This window comes from Trypanosoma brucei, chromosome 4 (genome assembly GCF_000002445.2).
Source record: "Trypanosoma brucei brucei TREU927 chromosome 4, complete sequence".
NCBI lineage: Eukaryota > Euglenozoa > Kinetoplastea > Trypanosomatida > Trypanosomatidae > Trypanosoma > Trypanosoma brucei.
The window spans coordinates 101,192-119,742 of record NC_007277.1 but is presented as its reverse complement, the minus strand read 5'-3'; the positions used below and the strand labels follow the sequence as shown (position 1 = coordinate 119,742).

The window sequence follows — 18,551 nt, the reverse complement described above, 5'->3', positions numbered from 1 at the left end:
TTTTGGATAAGGGGAAATCCTCTTTTGCGCCTTCTGTTGTGGTTCGTTTGCTCTATGTTATGTTGTTTTGATTGTGGCAGACGGGAGTGAAGGTGTGGACAAGAGGTGGGTTACGCGGGGCGCGGGGGTGGCGCCTCTTTACTAGTTCGGTTAACTCATTGAAAGCAATAAAAGAGTAAACGGGAGAGGAAAGGAAAAAAAAAGAAAAAACGACTGGCAGTTGGGTTGTGTCTCGCTTTTAATCGTGCTTAAGGGACGTGTTGTGTGCAGCCTTTGCATTTTCTTTAAAGGAACATTTATTGAGTTGCTAAACCTCTGGTGAGTGAAGGAAGGAGGACACGTCTTTTTTCTTCTTCAAGTGGCAGGATATACCCGACTTGAGTAAAGATTTATGAATATGATCGACATAAAAGTGGAACTTATCAAGAAGACGAGGTGTGTGTGTGAGTGGGGGGGGGATGGATGAACCGGCCTTTAGTTCGTATGAAACGTGTTTGCCATCGAGTGTTAATTCGAAGCCCGTGTCGGTTTCACGTTTGTCTTATTTTTCACCCTTGCCTTGTCCACTTCTGCTGCGTTAGCGTGTTTTCATGAGCTGAGTGTGTGGAAGTGAATATAGGGCCACTGTGGTTTTTATTGCTGACTCTTTGTTCTATTCTGTTTTGTTTTGCTTTGCTTTTTGTCTTTTTCGAGTGTATGGCTTTATCCATCCTTCAGAAAGCAGATAAAGGCTTGCACGATGTATAGTATTGGCCCGTACCGTGCCGTGTCGGAGAAGAAATTGTCGTTTCATGAGAGGGCAAAGCAAAACAATGGAAAGGAGAGAAAAAGGCAAGCAAGGGGGAAGAGAAAAAGAAAGAACAAAGGAAATGGGAAGATAAATTACGGGGATACTTCAAAGACTTGGTTTTTCCCCTGCGGGTTTTTGTAGCACCGGTTGTTTTCCCCATCACAGAGGGTCTAAACTGCTGGTCTCCCGTTATCGTTTTAAAATAAAGGAAGGCACTGTCATCTCGTTTTTATTTTCCCTCCCTTCTTATTTTCTCACTGCATCATTTAAGTTGTCCATTATCTACTCCTCCGCATGCCCATTCTGCCTCGGTAATCAAAGTGCGACTTGTCAACTGAGTGACTTTCACGCCTTCCGTTTCTGCGTTTGTGTTCATGTTCGTATGTGGACGACCTGCCAGTGTTTTTTTTTCGTTTTGTTGCTACTGTGAGGCTGTGTGAAATGTGTACGGATTCTCTTGTTTTCTCCCTCCCCATTTTTTCTTTATTCACTACTACAATGCTTCCTTTCCCTCATTTGCCCTCTTTTCTTTTTTATTTTTTGATTTCGCAAGTTTTTTTTTCCCTTTTGCGTTCTTGTTTTATTTTTATTTTTATTTGTAGAGGATTTTCGTGACCATGCACCAAACCCAAGCGTATTTGCCTTACGGGTTTTATCAACCACAGCAGGCTGCAGCAAAGCAGCAACCTCCCGTTTCGGAGGATATGCGTCGTATGTTTCAATACCTCGAAGGGCTTTACAAACCTGAGACGCGTGAGAACTCCATTTTGGAGTTGGCAAAAGATCGCGAATCATATCATCATCTCGGACCTGCGTTGTGGTATGGCGTGGGGATCATGTCAGTTCTATTGCAGGAAATAATTTCTGTCTATCCCTTGTTAAGTACACCTCATCTTCTTGCCAAGGGAATGGCAAATCGTGTGAGCAGCGTGTTGACTCTTCTGCAAGCTGTTGCTTTCCATGAATCCACTCGACGCATGTTTCTCGATTCACAAATGTGTCTCTTCCTCTACCCATTTCTCCGTGGGATGAATGAAGGGACTGAAGGGTTGCGACTCACTTCCCTTGGTGTTATTGGCGCTCTTGTAAAAACAGATGATCATGATGTTGTTCAGTACCTTCTCAACACGGAGATATTCCCCCTTTGCCTCAACATCATGGAGTCTGGAACTGAATTTTCAAAAACTTTGGCGACATTTATCGTGCAGAGGCTCCTTAACTCAGAGGGAGGTTTGAAATATGTATGCCTAACTCCTGAACGGTTCACGGCTGTGGCTACGGTGCTGGGGAAATTGGTGGAATCAAAAGATTGCAGCACACGTCTGTTAAGGTACATTATTCGCTGCTACCTCCGTCTTTCTGAGAACCAGAGGGGACGTGAGGCTTTGAGCCGTTGTTTACCACAAGCCCTGCGTAATGCCACTTACAAACAAGCACTTGAGAGTAATACGGGACTGGTGAGGAATTTGCTTCAGTTGTTAGTAAATATCGGTGATGCGGGCGCCACGAAGCTTCACGAGTCGCTTCTCGCAGGTGGGAAGCCACAAGGCGGTGATGCCAGTGCGTGAGTTTCTAAGAAACAGTCTATATAAGGGGAAAAGGGGGAAAGGGAAGGGGAAGGGGGAGAAAATCCTGTTTGTGTGTACATATATAAATGTGTGTGTGTGTGTGTGTGTGTGTGTACCGATGTTTGCATTTGCTGCGAAAAAAGTAATAAAAGTTTCAGCGAGTTAAATAAGAGAGTGCAGGTGGAGGGAAATATATGAATAACTTAAGTTTTTCCTCTTTTTAAAAAGGGGGAAAATGCGAAGTGTGGTGGGTTCTTCCCCATCCTATTTTAGTTTGTTGTTTGTGTACTTTCAAAGCAATAACAAGCATCACATGACGAACTGAATTCCACACATTCGCCTGCTCCCCGTCTATCTCTTGCTTTCTCCCTCTTTTTCTACATTCCAACATTCACCCTCCTCACCTTTATTCTGTGCGTGTGTGTCCACTTACTTCTACAAACACACGCTCATATATTATCTTTCTTATTTATGCTTGCCTCCACGACAATTTAGGAATTTGCCCTTCTTTCCATCCGATGTTTGGAAACTCCAGATGTTTTAACTCTTTTTTTTCCCTCTTCCTTTAAACCTTCTGAATGCATTTCTCTCCTTTTCTTTTCCTTTCATTCTCCGCTTATTTGTCCAATTGTTACCCCTGTTTTTATTTTTTTTTCGTGGGTGGTTGGTTGGCACTGTGAGAGTGCTTTGAAGCACACACTGAGCGTAAGGTTGTGTGGGTTTCTGGTCTTTGGGTATGGAAAGTATGCCGTCTGAGGAACCAATAGAAGTTTTTACTGAAATTTACAAACCGACATTAAGCGTAGATGTAACAGCTGAACCTCCCGAAGACACGAGCACTGGAACAACCCCTCAGACATCCGTTACGCCTCATGTTTCCACCAACATTTTTGTTGCTGGTGTTCCACCAACATGGGATGAAAACAACTTGTACCAAAGGTTTAAGGAATTTGGTGAGATTGTATCCACAAAACTTGTACGGCAAAGACATTTTGCTTTTGTGATGTTCAGAAAACCGGAGTCCGCACATGCTGCAATTAACGCCATGCATCTCACACATCCGACACCGAATAGTCCCGTGAAGCTGCATGTGTCTATCGCAATGCATGACGAGGGTGTGGATGATTTGCCCAATGATCGCATATTCATTAGAGGACTCGCGCAATGGACAACAAAAGAACATCTCAAGCAAAGTTTTGCACCATATGGAACCATTGTAGAAGCTGCCGTCCTCACCAATCACCTCGGGCAATGCAAAGGTTCTGGTTTTGTTCAGTTTTCGTCCGTTGAGGAGGCAACAGCCGCGATTGAGGCAAAGAAGAATATTCGTATCGAAGGCTTGGATTCTGAGCTGGAGGTTAAATATTCTGAGACGGCGGAAGTTAGGCAACTACGACAGGAGCGTAATAAAAACAGGCAAAAATACTCTCCCAAATACCGACAGCGCCTGTCGCCATTTCCATTCTTCCCGCAGGTTCCTGTGGGGCCACCCATGCAAACGTTTCCAATGATTGGCGTTCCAACGTCTGTGCCCGTGTTTTATCCGCCGCCCCCGACCGCAACGGCGGTGCCTTCACCCCACGTCATTTATCCCACACTCGTGACGTCTCCACCACTGCCAATGTTTACCACTGCGCCAACGATATTTGAGGCTAAGACGGAGGCATTTCCCAGTAGTGGAGACGTGCACCTTTCAGGTGTTTCATTGTCAGAACCTGTTCTTTCATCATTACTGCAACGCTATGGAGATGTAAGCGCCATGGAGCTTCTTGAAGACGGTGCAGCAGCGATACGGATGGCAGACCGTAATATGCATACGCTTATAGTTCAAGAGTTGAATGGCCTTGTTTTCTCTAACGGTCAGTTGTTGGTGGCAAGGCTTTATGCCTAATGGTTGAATTGAAGGAAACAATGAAAGAAGAAAACAATTTTTTTTAAAATTAAAAAACGGTTGGTTAAATCGCTATATAACTTTTATTAGTGCATAAGTGAACGGACGAATCGAAGGTCATGTTCCGGCCAACGTTTTCGTTAACTGTTCTTTCATTACTCCTTCTACCCCCTACCCCACCTTTTTTTTTTTCGACACGCCAACTGTATTGCTTTTTTGCCCTTTAAAAAAAAAATTTATATATATATTTATATAAGGAGGACAGACAACAAAAAGGAGAAAAACAACGAACCAACAAATACAAACATACTAATAAATAAATGAGCTCTCACAAACAGAAGCGTAACAAAGAAGACATCCAACTAACTGATTGTTGAGAGAAGAGGGTTGTGAAGGAAAATATAACTGGGATTTGTTGGACAGTAGTTTTTTCATGACTTGGGGATCAGGGAAGAAAAGATCTGATATTTTGGCCACTGTTGTTGCGTTGTGATGTGTGTGTTTTTTTTTTAATGTGTATATGTGTTTTTGTATGTGTGTGTGGATGTCGTTTCACAACTTAAATGCCATGCTATTCCCGCTTCATCCACTGATCATGTTGTTTACTACAGTTGTCATTTTTTTTCTTTTTATATTACTCTTTCCTTCCTACCCCTCTATGTACTTTCTCTGTTTCTCCATCTATTCGTTCTCTTTGTTCCATTGGTTTTTATGATTTTTTTGTTCTTCCTCTTTTATCTTATCTTATCTCACGTTATGTCTCTCTCTCTTTTCTTTTTTTCTTTTTTTTCTTTTTTTTCTTTTTGCCTCCTCCCGAAGCTTCCGCTTGAAAGGATTGTGCGGGTGTATGAAGCACTAGCCATATATTAACCAAAGGAAATATATGCGAGACGAACAAAAGGAATATGCCACCATTTCAGGCGTGTGGACCCGCTTAATTCTCTTTTCAACCCTCGCCACAGCAGTTATTTATGTTGCAGTGGGTTTGTTTGCATGTCGGCGTCTTATACGAACAAATTGGCAGTGGATTCTCATAGCTGTGGTATATTTTGCAGTCGGTTTAATCCATGCATTCTTTTCCTTATCACTATTGTGTTTGGCCATTGGTTGTGTCTTTTGGGTTTTTGGAGCTGAACCCATGAGTTTGTTGGAGATTCTCACTTACACTACAATTATGGTGGTACATATGTGTTTCTTTGCTATGGGAAAGAAAACTATTCTCCATGCCCTTTGATATGCTGAATACCCCTTTTACATTACTATTACCCTTCTTTTTTTTCTTTTCATTTTTAAAGAAAAAGAAAAATAGTGAGGTGCATTGTACAAGCGTTACCAGTTCTTTTCTTTTTTTTAATTGTTATCGTATATCTGGACGGTGCGGAATAGGAACTCTCCTCTGCATCACCATTTCGACTTCCCTCATGGCGCTTGATTTTCTTTTCTTTTCCTTTTCCCCCCTCATCATGTACTCGGAGGACACTGCAATTTATTTCTTTGTTACTTACTATTATTGTGCATATTATATATATAAATATATTTCTTGCATGCCCCACTACTTGTTTCAGTGTCTTTTTTTCTTTTTCGTGTGAGTCAGTCATAAAATAGAACATCCAAGTAAGGAAAAGCCCCAATGTCGGAGGAACATGCGAATGATAGTACCTTGCGTGTGAAGGTTGCAACAATTAATGACAAGGGTGAAGAGGTTTACGCATCTTCTCTTTCCCATGACGGTACGTATCTTGCCGCTGTGTTTGGAGATGGTGCCCTTGTCATATTTAATCCTTCAACATTTAGTGCATTGGATAGCAGTGCAGCAGGTAAAGGATATGATAACGTGCCATGCACAGCTGTGCAATGGCTTGAATCATCTGAAGGGGGACTTTACCGCTTGGTTTCGGTTTCAAGTGCGGGGGGAGTTTTTATTTGGCAATGGGATGGTGCAGCGCTTCATCGAACCAACAGAGTGCCTGAGAAGGGAAATGAAATAACATGTTTAGCGGTTTCTCCCGAGTGTGATATGTTCATTACGGCTGGAAGTGACCGCACTGTCCGTCTTTACGATGCGGATGGTACACTAAAAGCCAACCTTCAAATGGCACATGATGAGAGCGGTGTGAGTCGCTTAGCCCACACAAGTCGTATTTTCTCCGTACGTTTCGTCTCTCAAGGCGTTGCAGTTAGTGGTGGTTGGGGTGGACCACTGCAAGTGTGGGATTTAAAGGCGAATGAAGCACGTGTGGAAATCAGAGGTGCTCAGGTGAGTTCCGATGGTATTGAGTTAATTACCGGTACCAATTGTGTACTCGTCGCCTCCCGTCGCCAAAAAGAACAACTGCAGGTTTTTGATTGCGTTTCAGGTCAGGAACTGGCGGACGACTCGGCCCGCCTTTCCATGGCGTTAGGGGAGTTGATTCCGCTCAGTTCACGCCTCTGTAAAACATCGGGTCTGGTTTGGACCATTACGTCATCACCGAGCAAAGTCCTCGTGACATCGTACTCAACCGGTCAGCTAATTGCTTCGTACGATTCGGCGTATGATCTTATGAATATTAGCATATTCGAGGGTTTACCTAATAATGCGTATATTTCTTGTGCTGAGGGGAAACTTCTTTTCGCTACGGTAAAGCAGTGAGTAGTTGGTGTAATGACTCCGCACTTCAAATAAGGGGATACTTCGTTTTCTAACGCACCTGATCGGCACGCACGAGTGATATATACATTATATATTCCTTTTTTTTTCTCTTTTATATTCATACATTGATATTTATTTACCGTGTGGGGGCTTGAGGGAAGAAAACAAAAGAATGGGTTTTTAAAAAAAAATGGGAGATGGGAAGGGGAGACGAAACAATCGATAACCCATTGACAAATGACAATACACGCACCCACCACCAGAAGAAAGAAAAAATAATCGTAATAATAATAATAAAGCAAACAAACAGACAAAAATGGAGAGGAAATGAGTGTGGGTGTGTGGGTTGATATGGAGCCAATAAGAGGGGGGAAACAGGAAAATAAGAAATATATAGCGGCAATGTTGAGGGTGTACAGTTAGAAAAGGAGTAAAAAGTGAGAGATTATTATTATTATGTTGTTGTTGTTGTGTTTCCATCATTGTATTTACCTTCCCCGAGAGTGTAGGGTAACTCACCACCGTGGGGAAAATTCACCCAGCAGAGAAGTAACAGGACAATTAAAAAAAAAAAAAGAGAGGAGAGAAAAAAGAGAAAAGAAGAAAGGAAAAAAAAGAAAGATATGAGAATGGGGGAATGAAGCCCACGCGCGCACACACATTTACGCACATATATCCGCGTGTGGATGTATGTATTCATATATTTCTGCAAAACTTGTATGTAAATTTACTCGCACTTCGGTGACTATATGAACTCACAAGGTGGGGTACCGTTTTACACCTTTGACCGTCCCCCATTAGTCACTGAGTTCCTTTTCTCTGTGTTTTTTTTTTTCGAAAACAAAATATTATTGCCATCAAAAATTTGTTTTTAATCAAGTTGATACCACTTATTGTTTTTCCTCCTTCTTTTTTTATATATTTTACCAATCCTTTAGCGTCATGGACCGATTACGCCATCACTCGCCATGCCACATACACACAAAAAGAAAAAAAAACAGAAATAAATAAATAACAACTGTATCTTCGTTTACACATTTTTTCTTAATTATATGATCAACTTTTCTCTTCTTCCTCTTCCCGTCCTCATGTGTTTGATTATAGTGGAGCGGATGCTTACAGCTCATGGTGATAGATGGTGACTTAGTTGCCCTTGAAACATTGTTGCAAGCCAACAGGAGATTACAAACTCATCTTCGTGAAAGAATAGATGATATCGCCCATCGGCTCGCTTCAATGGCTGCCCTCATTCGTGCATTGAGGGCGGAGGGCGTCAGACCTAAAATTGTAAATAGGACGACACCGTTAATGAGAGCAGATCAGGATATAGTGTTTAAATTTTATTACTGTAATATGGTTTATGCCCCTCCACTATTTGGCAGACTTCAGCATAACGTCTTACCGCTGTTGTCAAAGCCTCGCTGGGGCCACCGTGCGGTGCAACATTTGAAGCGCCAGGCGGATTGTCTCGGTTTAGGAGCAAATGCGGAATCATATACAAAACAGTGGCATACAGTTGCTGACGCTCTTAATTACGACTCGAGTAGGGTAAAGCCAGTAAGTGCCTTTCAGTGTTATTTGCATTTTCGCCATACGATGGCTACATCACAAGAGCCCTTTTCGCATGAAGAGGATGTCATCATTTACAAACATGTCCCGGAACCCGGGATGTGGAAACAGCTTGAGAGGAAAATACTTGAGAAGTGTGGCAGGCGTCGCAGTGCATTTCAACTTGCTGGAAGACACCAAAAGTTGCTTAGTTGCGATTATCAGTGCACCGATTTCTCTGAAGATGTACTGAAGCAAGCGGTTTCTTTAATTGATGATGATGGAGACTTGACGTCACGGGCACTCATAGACTTTGTGATGAAACTAAACGCTGGCCATAAACTTCCGTGGGTAACGGTGGAAGCCATCGCGCGTGCTGCCAGGGATTACGGCCAATCACTTTTAACTGAAGATGAGCATTTGAGACGGAGCATACACCTCGTTTTACTAAGTGATGCGGATTACACCACTTCAAGTGAAGCGAAAGCGCTGCTTGTGCGTACGTTACATTGGAATCTCATGGTATCAAATGCTGAGCGTTTTTGCGTAAAGTATCGATATTCGCAAATTTCCCTAGAGGAGGCGGCAAATCGTTTGTCTTCGTCGGTTTCAGATGTGAGGAATCGAATACTCTCTGCTGTATTACTCCGACACAACAGCGTTTACAACACTCATTTTGCTAATGTGTCGATGACTCTTTTTGGAAACCGCGACGCTGCAATGATTTGTTTTGTGGTTTCCCGTGAATACGAAAGGAGTCGCAAGCGGATGTTACCATCCATTCGTATTCATTTGTGATAACAAATTTCCAAAATCATAAGATGGTGCAATAAAATGAGATGTACCGGTTGTGATGTCCATCCAATGGTGAGGGAGTATTTGTAGAATGAGCGACCTCCAAAAAGAGGAGGAAAACATGTGTTTCTGTTGCGGATAGAGGGAAAGGGGAAGGGAAATCGTGTATTAAATACATACACAATAGAAAATGAGATATGTTTTGCATCTCAGCGTGCACGTTTTTTTGTGTTTTATTTCGCCTTATAATTCTGTATTTTACCAGGCTTGTGCCGTAGTCATGTGACATTTCTTTATTTGATGTTAATGATTGTGCTTTCCTCTTTCTCTGCGCGCATGTGTTAGTTTTTTTTTGTCATTCATACTGTTTTTTTTTTTTGGTTAATCTCTCTCTCTTTTTTTTTAAAATGGTAGGTTTTACATCAAATAAAGGTATCCTCACGTAATTCTGAATGTACATTTCGATATGTTTTCGTTTTGCATTTGTGGTTCTTGCTACGCATTGTAACCGCTTAGTGAAACACGACTGATGTATGAAATGACAACATGCAACAACCACAGAAACAAAAAGAAACAAACAAAAACAAACCATAATCAGAGGATACAACGACTTGTAGAGGCATAAATTGGAGGGTAAAAAAACAAAAAAAATTATTTACTTGTGACACGCGCAATACGTCTTTGTATTATCGTTTTATTATTACATTTTCCCAAAGACGTCAGTCGTATAATTTCATTGCTGAGAGAACAAATGCATCAGGTGGGTATACAAATTAACGTATAATTTAAAAAGTCATAGTATTTTGCATACAACTCAGTCTGAATTGTTGCTTTTATTATTGTCACTATTTTTTTCCTTCTTGCTTTAAGGGGAGAAGTCAGGCTTTTTTTAAAAAAAAAATCAATACGCTAAGAGAATAAACAAAACAAAAAGGAAAAAAATACTATGTGACTAAACACTAGGTCGAATGCTTGACTGCAATAGTTATAGATGGTAAGAGGTGTGAAGAATAATAACAACAGAAGAATATGTTCAACTCAAATAATTGAAGTTAAATATTAATTATGGCTGAAAGCACGTATTCAAAGTGAAACCGTCCCTCATTTTTCACACCTTTTTTTTCCACCAACTTGTAGAACCACAACCAACCGAGTAGCCTAAAAGAAGAAAAAAGGGAGGAAAAAAAGATACCAGCCAAAAAAAAAAAAGAAGACGACAAAAACAAAAACAGTCAAATACTACAGCAACTTGCAAAACGAAAGAATATATTACCGAAGGAGATAATATTCTTTTTTGTTCTTTATTATTGATCTGGGCGAGTTGAATACAGGGATTTAAAAAAAAAAAACACAACACCTTTTCCGAGGACGGACGAAGCCAATAGCTAAACAAATAAAGCAAGTATTCTTGTAAAAGCATATACACACACAGTGAGAAAAGGAGGAAGGACAAGATAAGAAAAAGGAAAAGGTAAAAGTTAAAAAAAAAAGAAAATAGAGTTTGTTCGTGTGTAAGTGAGAAATGGAACCCGACACGGATGCGGCGCAACGACTCAAAGAAGAGCAGGAGATTCGTGAGCGTGATTTGAAGCGACAGAAGGAAAAGGAGGAGCGGGAGCGCCGTGCAGCAGCAGAGCGTGAGGCAGAAGAAAACAGGCGGCGTGAGGCGGAGGAACGGAGAATAGAGGAGGAAAAGAGGCGTAAACGGCAGGAGGAGGAGTGGCGCCGACTTGGGTCGGATATTATTCAAGACCTTCCACCCATTCCGCCCTCGGTAGTGAATGATGGCCTCGTAGATATGTGGTATCTTGACGATGTAACTTCAAAGCCGCAGTTGTGCCTGGCCAGTCTGAAGAAAGGTCGGAAGCGTGACGCACCAGTTCCGACATTACAACAGTTGAAGGAACTTGGTATAATATATTTCAATGTGAGCTTGAACGACTTCTCTGTTGTCAGGCAAATTGTGAAGGAGCGCAACTACAAACATACAGATGAGGTAAAACTTTCGCAGACGTGTAAGGATGAACAGTTTTTGGAACGGTGGTATCAGGAACACTACAACGAGGATGAGCAGATACGCATTGTGGTCGATGGATCTTGCTTCATTGATGTGCGTTCCAAGCAGGACAAATGGATTCGCATTCACGCAAAGACGGGTGACTTGTTTGTCTTTCCCCCAGGGCTCTATCAACGAGGAACGCTGGACGAAGATGACTTTGTTGCTCTCTACCGAATTTTCCGTGATTCCACACGGTTCGCTCCCATCTTTCGCAGTAATCCCCGTGCTGAGTCGCAGAAAGTTCGGCTTAACTACTTGATGTTACTCAAAAAGGGGAACGTTGGAAAGGAACTTGGCTTCAGGTAGGAGACGGAAAGCTTTGAGGCATCGGTCGTTCTGTCACGTGCGTTGCTTTGAGATGACTTTGTTACCGTATGTACTATAAGCAAAAAAAAGCGGAGAAGGAGGAGAATATGCATCACTGCTTCTTGTATATATATATATATATATATATATGTACACATGCACATATGCATATAAACAGATGTTTACGTTTTCGCTTGTGTCTGGGAGTGGTCGGCTATGACCATGTGCCGGCTTCGGGTTATTATGGTTGTTATCATTTGACGTGTTTGTAGGCGGTGATGAAATTGAATGGTGTAACAGCATCTTCCTTTCGCACATATATATATTTATATATATATACGTATTGGCATGGTTAAAAGACCATTTTTGATTACTGTGATGTGTGTTAATTGCACTGCAACCATATCAGAACCCGTACGACCGAAACCCCCTCATTTTTACTGCACATGTACACATATTTATATATAAGCGCCCAGTGTTTAAGGTTTAACAACCTCCCTTAGATTTTGTAGGTCGTGTCTTTTCGTTTAATGGGCAATATATATGTATGTACATGCTTGCATACATGCTTTGCGTATGTGCAATATGCTGAGGCATTAACAAGCCCCCATACTCGCGAGCTGTAACTTTCTGTCTTCCCATCCTCCTCCTTTTCCTCCCCCTTTCTTTTTTCTTTTATGATTCCACCACCCTTTGATGAGTATGGCTGTTGTGCGTATTTGAATAGTCGCTTCAGGTTCGCATTAGGGGATATCTATGAAAAGCGCAAATGTACCCACAGAAAATGTGTTGTCACAAGTCACCCATTTGACTCCTGTTGATGTTTCGGAACTTCTTGTGCGTCGTGGGGGTGTCGAGCCTGTTATTTCACCACCTCGCGCTGGGGTATACTTCGGGCAGCTGCCTCATGGTTTTGGGCGAATGGTGAGTGAAACGAAAAACCATTGCCTTCATTGGTCCTCGCATGATGTCACGCGGTCCCCAGCTGTTTGTTTTCCGGTTGTGGGTGACATTCTCCGGCGTGAGAAGAGGAGCGAAATGATACAACTTACTCATAAAGATGGCGCAACCTCCTTTTTCGCTCCACAAAAACGCGAGCGCGGACGCATTGAAGCATTGTTGTTCTTGGGGAGTGCTGAAGGCGGCCACACTCAAATGTTTCGACCCGTACACAACTCGTGGAGTTTTCATGCACAGATGCTGACAGGAACTGAGCGCAACGGCCTCTGTACCACTTCTCAGTTTATGGAATTATTCTTAAAGAAGCTCGTGATGTGGGTTTTCTATTATCTCGCACGCACTTCAGCTACATATATCACTATCTATAATTTGGAAATGGCCTTTCCTATACTGACTGCAATATCTTTGCAAGACCGTCGCTACCTTGTGGAGGAGGCGGCGAATCGTTTTGCGCTGGGGATGCTATCCTACTACGATGATCGTATTATATGCCGGCAGCGTCCTCCCGTAAATGCAGTCTTATTGCTTTCAACGGAAGAGTTACGTAGTGTGACCTCTGTTGAGCAAGCGTCCGCTGCTTTCATATATCGTTGCCAAATGAAACATAACACCATATTGAGCGCATTGCAGTACATTATCGAATATTGGGGTAAACGAAGCACTGTCTTTAGATCTTCAGTAATCCAGCAAGCGGTTTCCATTATTCTGTCGCATGTGTCGTGCACGTACTCTTTGCTCCCAGCGTTGGGAGCCAAATCGTGGATTCGAACCTGTACCTTCAGACACATGCTTTTACTGCTTTCACAACGTGGAGAGACCCTTGCCACAAGCATTGTCTCAACTCTTCGAAGTTCGAGACCCCTGAAAGCATCGCGTTGTGCTGAATTTAGTAAAATGTTGGAGCAACTTGTGCTAACCGAGCCTCTCGCTGTTGGGCCGGTCAGTGACACTTCAGAAATGCACGAAGTAGAGGATGTTTTCTTTCTCGAATCCGTCACCCTGGAATCCAATCCAAATACCAAGACGGTGTGGAAGGCAGAAAAGAATACGTTCCGCTTCGCATCGGTGCCGTCTGCCGATATTCCGTCCGTATCCGATAAACAGCTAATAGGTAATAGCGCTGATCTGTTGTTCGCGACCGCGTTGTATTCTTGCGGTCGATTACAATTCTCTTTGCCACTGCTAAAATGCGCACATGCGAAGGCGGAAACGTGTCTCAAATTGCATCTCGGCGGAGATCTTTTCGTGGACTCCGATAGTGATTCTGAAAAGGTCGTGTGGCGCTCTCTGAGGATGGGTAAACGAAGACGTAAAGGTTATTAACCGCATGATACGAACCCTCGCAGGGAAGGAGAGGGTATGTGAACTTCTTGTATTTGTTATTTTTTCCCACAGCGATGTGCTGGGAAAATACGGTGGCATAACCTCCCGTGACATTTCTGGGCGCGCCTCTATTATTGGCGGCCACTGAGTTGAAAGCAGTAGGTAACATCTCGTACATGAGATTTGCAAACTCCGTAGGAATGGGCGCGTGTCTGCTGTAGTGCGGCGTGCACAAGACTCTGGGTTGATGCTGGTTAACTTTTCCAGTGTCAAAAGCGCAGAACTATTTCAGGCAGCAGACAAAGACACACCATTTGGTGTAGTTTCAAGAGAGGATCTGCAAGCAGTGTGTTTTTCATTGTTGGAATTTGTTGTGTGACGGTTTGACCAACACTGTGCTCGGTGTGCTGGAAAATTTCCATTTATTGAAGGCCCGCAGCGGATTGTGCAAATATTGTTGGTATTGCTATGAAAGTGCGTGGGGTTAACCAAGACGATGAAAAAGAGAGAGAGATGCGGCGCAGAGGGAACAGGGCTTAGGCGCCACCTCGGCGTGTGCTAACGAGTTTCACTCGTTAGAGATTACTGAAGAAAAGTATGTTGATGAGTAAGTTCGGCTATTTCACTTGCTGTATCCCCGTCAACACATTGATATATATATCTACTTGTGTATTATTTTTTTAAATGTTTGCACTACTTGTGCGCTCTTTTGCTGCACAATGGTGAATTTCTTTCACACACGCACGTCATGCCGTTAGGACGGAAACGAACAAACTAACGAGAAAGAATGCGTTTGACAAGTAGAGGGAGTCACAATTCTTCACAAGTGGTGTATCTTCTCGACACCAGGGAATTTATCACAGACTGTTCCACTGTTCGGCAGGTAACCCATTTCGCGCATGTGCACCGTCTCGGAAGTCCTCTTTGGCTTAGCTGTGAACTTGCGTCTGCTCTCGGTCTGACGCTGCGTTACATGTGCAGCCCTCTAAACATTTGGTCCCCTCTAACCGGGGAGAGTTTTGTCCAACTTGCATCATCACCCGCGCTAGCACGCGATACATTGTATAAGTTCCCAATAAACAAGGAGTTCCTTGCGCCTGGGGGCGTTTTGCCACACAATTCAGGTGAAGGCAGCTTGATGGCGTTGTCGGCTGCGGCATCTTCCGATGGTAAACCGCGTTGGTACAACATACCCAAAGATGTAAGTCATCTATTCGTCCTGCCCAAGAACTTGTGCCAACTAAGTGTCCCCGTGCATCGTGGAGGCTTTCGCCCACGGCCATTTAATCTATGGGTTTCCACTGTAATTGCGGTTCGTATGGGCGGCTTGGCTGAAGCAGTAAAGACGGTTCGTACACCGAGTTCTTTTATGACTTTGGTTAATGCTGACCAAATGTACCCAAGCGCACTACTAGCGGAGAAGGAACTCGAATGCGTACTTCTCATGCGTAAAGAAGGGAGGTTAGGTGAAATGTGAGAATACGCCAACAAATCCAGTCTTTTCGGGCGCTGGTTTACACGCACAGACGCATATATATATATATATATGTGCATGTTCCTTACATTCGTAATCCTTGCAAACGTTCTTCCGCCTATCTTTTTCTCCCACCTCGACCGCTTCATCCAACTGATCTTCCGCACCTTTTACCGATTCACCACTTCCCTCTCATTATTTATTGTGTATCGTCCTCGCCACTATAATCAATCTCACGTCTGTGTGTGTTTGTGTGCGCCAATGGAATCGACGTAAGTAGCACCGCAGAGTGAGAAAGCAGGTGTTTGGCTACAGTTATGCCACGAACGTTCTATAGGAGGACTGCGACTCTCTGCGTTTCCGCCGCTGTTGCCACCTTCACCAGGCGTTCTTCCGTGTGGCTGCAAGAACTGTCATCTCCTGTGAGTGGTTCTGAGCAACTTCTAGCATGCATGGACTTTTTAGATGCACACAAAGGGCAGTGGCGCATCGAAAGTACAAGTTTTCCGCCACCAGCGAAGTTAGAGAGCGTAGGGAATGAACCGGGGTTGCAGGTACTTCGGCTAAGCACAACGTACACCGCCGTGTCTAATGGTGGTCGAGGAGTGCCAGTTCTTCGTCTCATTGGTTACCTTCCTGGGGTGGCTCCTGAGGAAGTTCACCGCCACATGACAGATCTCAAGCTGCGACGGCAATGGGACCACAATTACACAATGTTTTGTCGATGGGACGACGGCACGCGGAAGTTTATTGACCCGTTGGGTCTTATACGGCGCCCCATGGAGCATGTGACACGCAAAACTCCGGTTTGTGAGGGTGACAGATGTCTCTTGTTGCCAGATGTCACCAGTTGCGTTGTCGACAGCGGTTGGTTTGCCCACAGGGTGGGGAACTCGCTGTTGGAAAAATTTGGAATCGCAGAGCGCCTATTTATTTATCAACGTCGTTCCTTGTGTTACACAAAGCAAGGGGGGGCCGACGCCAATCCGCTGAGAATGTATGATGTCCTCTATAGTGGAGATGGCGAGATGCTAAACCATGCGCGGACACAGTCTGAGCGGTTTGCCGAGTGGATGCGGTCATGCAGCGGAGGGCGGAAGGTTTCTCTTGTTTCTATGAATTATCAACACGTACTTATCGTCCCTATTTCTGATGTCACAGCTCAAGTTTGGAAGCAACCGGATCGCTTGTCGTTTGGTGGGAGTATGGTGAGCGAAGAGAACACAAAGGCAGTGTATAATCTTTTCATGGAGACTACCAGTCATTTCAAAGAAACCCGGAAACTGGACGGGACTCTTGTGGTGATGACATCTGCGAACGACGCCAGCATCCCAAGTCACATTCCAATGTGGCTTCAACGAAAACTGACTTCAGTCTTCTCGACCTACGTGTATCAGCAACTCCTCGAAGCGATACTGTCGAAAAGAAGGGATCTAAACAGTGAGGGTAAGTTCTAGGAGTAGTGTTTCCTTCCGGTGTACTGCCTTTGTAACTACATTTGTCTTACACCGCACATGGCTCGGGTACGAGCGAGGAGGAACGCAAACGGTTGCGCCGCCTTTTTTTCCCCCTTTACGCTTTAACTTTTCGCATAATATTCGGCGTAGTCTGTCACCACACATTGCTAACTTTGAACTGTGTTGCGTGCCTTTGCGTATTATGCACATGCGTGTGTTTTTGAGCCTCCCTCAGGGTTCGTTTGCTGCTATTCCATTAAATCAACTGTTCTCACAATTCTTTTTCCACGTTTGTATGTATTCACGATTCTACCTACGAGTTAGTAACACCTAAAGCAGGGAAGGGAGGGCAATTTTCAGGGGGGGAACGCCATTGATGAGGAAGTCGGCATTGAAGTTGCTTCCGTTGTATGTGCTGTTTGGTCAGCTTGTAGCTCTTTTAAACTCTTTTACGGGAGTGTCGACCACCAAATTGATCAACAACAACGCTAGCTATCCAGTCCTTCAGTCCCTAACTGCATACGCATTCATCTTCACGTTCTATGGCCCACTGTACCTCTTTCTATTTCTTCGGCATCGACATGAAACGTTCAAAAACTTTACGCTCCTCTACAGGCCATGGAAGTACTTTTTTCTTGGGCTTGTAGATTCGCAGGCGAACTTTGTTATTGTGAAAGCTTTCCAGTACACGGACCTTGTCTCGGCTCAGCTACTTATCTGCTTTTCCATTCCTTGTGTGCTTGTTTTGAGCTACTTTATCCTCAAGATGCGGTTTTCCATAACCCATATAACTGGGTGCGTTGTGGCAACTGGTGGTCTGGTCCTTCTTATCCTGTTAGATGCTGACGGTATATCCCGCACTGAAGTTGGTCCGAATGCCCTTAAGGGCGATCTCTTATGCCTTCTCGCGGCAAGCTTGTACGCCGTGTCGAATGTTTTCATGGAGTATTTAATTAAACCGGGCAATTCCAATGTTCAGTTTCCAAGTGCCGGTGGTGGCTCGACCCCCCGAGACCGAATAGCTGAGAGTAATTGCGAAACAACCATCAACGAGCACAAGCACGAGGGCGAGACGGTAAACGTCTCCCCGCGGTTGACCGCAACGGAAGTCGCCGGGGAGGGGGAGTCAAGGGACGTACCAGCCTACATACCCGTTATTGAAAGCATATCTTTCATGTCTTGTTTCGCTCTTGTTATAGCTACTATTCAGTTTTTTGTTGTTGAGTGGGACGGTTTCAACTCGCGAACGCAAGTGTGGACTTCCGAGGACTGGCTCTATCAGATGTTGTTTGGTTTTTCGATGTTGCTTGTGTACACTGGCATCCCAGCTCTGTTCTTCATGAAAAGCGCAGTCTTCGGTAACGTATCTCTACTGGCGACAAGTGTATACGGGATCATATGGAATGTGGTTTTTTTTCGCATTTACCCCACGCCTGTTTTCTTCGCAGCCTACGTCTTGATTATTATCGGTGTCCTTGTGTACGCCTTGTCGGACGTTCGTTGGAGATGGTGCCCGCGAGCGAACTACCCGTGCGGTGATACGCCACTCCTCGCAAACTCCGATGCGACACAACGAGGAGGCGAGAATATGGAAAGGAGCTTAGCAACTGGAAACCGCAACGGGCTTCCTTGAGAGCGTTACGACGAGCCATCCCATTCGCAGTGGATATTCCAACCTTGTGGGTGTTTAGTGAAAGGACGTGCTTCATCTCTTTTGCCTAAATATAGGAGTACCGAAAAAGGCAAAG

The 18,551-nt window shown here is 43.9% G+C and overlaps 10 protein-coding genes across 10 annotated transcripts, besides 15 other annotated features; all 10 read left to right on the top strand.

The window, feature by feature from the left end:
• Positions 1-18,551: part of a sequence feature (sequence corresponds to BAC RPCI93-5D20) that runs on past both edges of the window.
• Positions 647-679: a sequence feature (A-rich).
• Positions 802-877: a sequence feature (CT-rich).
• Positions 1,369-1,388: a microsatellite.
• On the top strand, positions 1,408-2,358 carry Tb927.4.410 (cell differentiation protein, putative; the record flags this gene model as incomplete). The annotated part of the gene is made up of 1 exon (XM_839098.1): positions 1,408-2,358. One exon carries the CDS (start codon positions 1,408-1,410, stop codon positions 2,356-2,358), a length of 951 nt encoding a protein of 316 aa, XP_844191.1.
• Positions 2,446-2,472: a microsatellite.
• Positions 3,095-4,249, top strand: Tb927.4.400 (RNA-binding protein, putative; the record flags this gene model as incomplete). The annotated part of the gene is made up of 1 exon (XM_839097.1): positions 3,095-4,249. One exon carries the CDS (start codon positions 3,095-3,097, stop codon positions 4,247-4,249), a length of 1,155 nt encoding a protein of 384 aa, XP_844190.1.
• Positions 4,285-4,306: a sequence feature (AT_rich).
• Positions 4,472-4,505: a sequence feature (AT_rich).
• Positions 4,738-4,797: a microsatellite.
• Positions 5,017-5,053: a sequence feature (A-rich).
• Positions 5,133-5,483, top strand: Tb927.4.390 (hypothetical protein, conserved; the record flags this gene model as incomplete). Its single annotated transcript, XM_839096.1, has 1 exon — positions 5,133-5,483. The coding sequence occupies one exon, from the start codon at positions 5,133-5,135 to the stop codon at positions 5,481-5,483; it is 351 nt and encodes a 116-aa protein (XP_844189.1).
• Positions 5,766-5,788: a sequence feature (AT_rich).
• On the top strand, positions 5,880-6,881 carry Tb927.4.380 (hypothetical protein, conserved; the record flags this gene model as incomplete). Its single annotated transcript, XM_839095.1, has 1 exon — positions 5,880-6,881. One exon carries the CDS (start codon positions 5,880-5,882, stop codon positions 6,879-6,881), a length of 1,002 nt encoding a protein of 333 aa, XP_844188.1.
• Positions 7,445-7,501: a sequence feature (T-rich).
• Tb927.4.370 (hypothetical protein, conserved) lies at positions 8,007-9,227 on the top strand (the record flags this gene model as incomplete). The annotated part of the gene is made up of 1 exon (XM_839094.1): positions 8,007-9,227. The coding sequence occupies one exon, from the start codon at positions 8,007-8,009 to the stop codon at positions 9,225-9,227; it is 1,221 nt and encodes a 406-aa protein (XP_844187.1).
• Positions 10,385-10,453: a sequence feature (T-rich).
• Positions 10,658-10,719: a sequence feature (T-rich).
• Tb927.4.360 (hypothetical protein, conserved) lies at positions 10,747-11,589 on the top strand (the record flags this gene model as incomplete). The annotated part of the gene is made up of 1 exon (XM_839093.1): positions 10,747-11,589. One exon carries the CDS (start codon positions 10,747-10,749, stop codon positions 11,587-11,589), a length of 843 nt encoding a protein of 280 aa, XP_844186.1.
• Positions 11,713-11,762: a microsatellite.
• Positions 11,906-11,928: a sequence feature (AT_rich).
• Positions 12,346-13,872, top strand: Tb927.4.350 (hypothetical protein, conserved; the record flags this gene model as incomplete). The annotated part of the gene is made up of 1 exon (XM_839092.1): positions 12,346-13,872. The coding sequence occupies one exon, from the start codon at positions 12,346-12,348 to the stop codon at positions 13,870-13,872; it is 1,527 nt and encodes a 508-aa protein (XP_844185.1).
• Positions 14,660-15,349, top strand: Tb927.4.340 (hypothetical protein, conserved; the record flags this gene model as incomplete). Its single annotated transcript, XM_839091.1, has 1 exon — positions 14,660-15,349. The coding sequence occupies one exon, from the start codon at positions 14,660-14,662 to the stop codon at positions 15,347-15,349; it is 690 nt and encodes a 229-aa protein (XP_844184.1).
• Positions 15,664-16,803, top strand: Tb927.4.330 (hypothetical protein, conserved; the record flags this gene model as incomplete). Its single annotated transcript, XM_839090.1, has 1 exon — positions 15,664-16,803. One exon carries the CDS (start codon positions 15,664-15,666, stop codon positions 16,801-16,803), a length of 1,140 nt encoding a protein of 379 aa, XP_844183.1.
• Tb927.4.320 (hypothetical protein, conserved) lies at positions 17,180-18,436 on the top strand (the record flags this gene model as incomplete). The annotated part of the gene is made up of 1 exon (XM_839089.1): positions 17,180-18,436. One exon carries the CDS (start codon positions 17,180-17,182, stop codon positions 18,434-18,436), a length of 1,257 nt encoding a protein of 418 aa, XP_844182.1.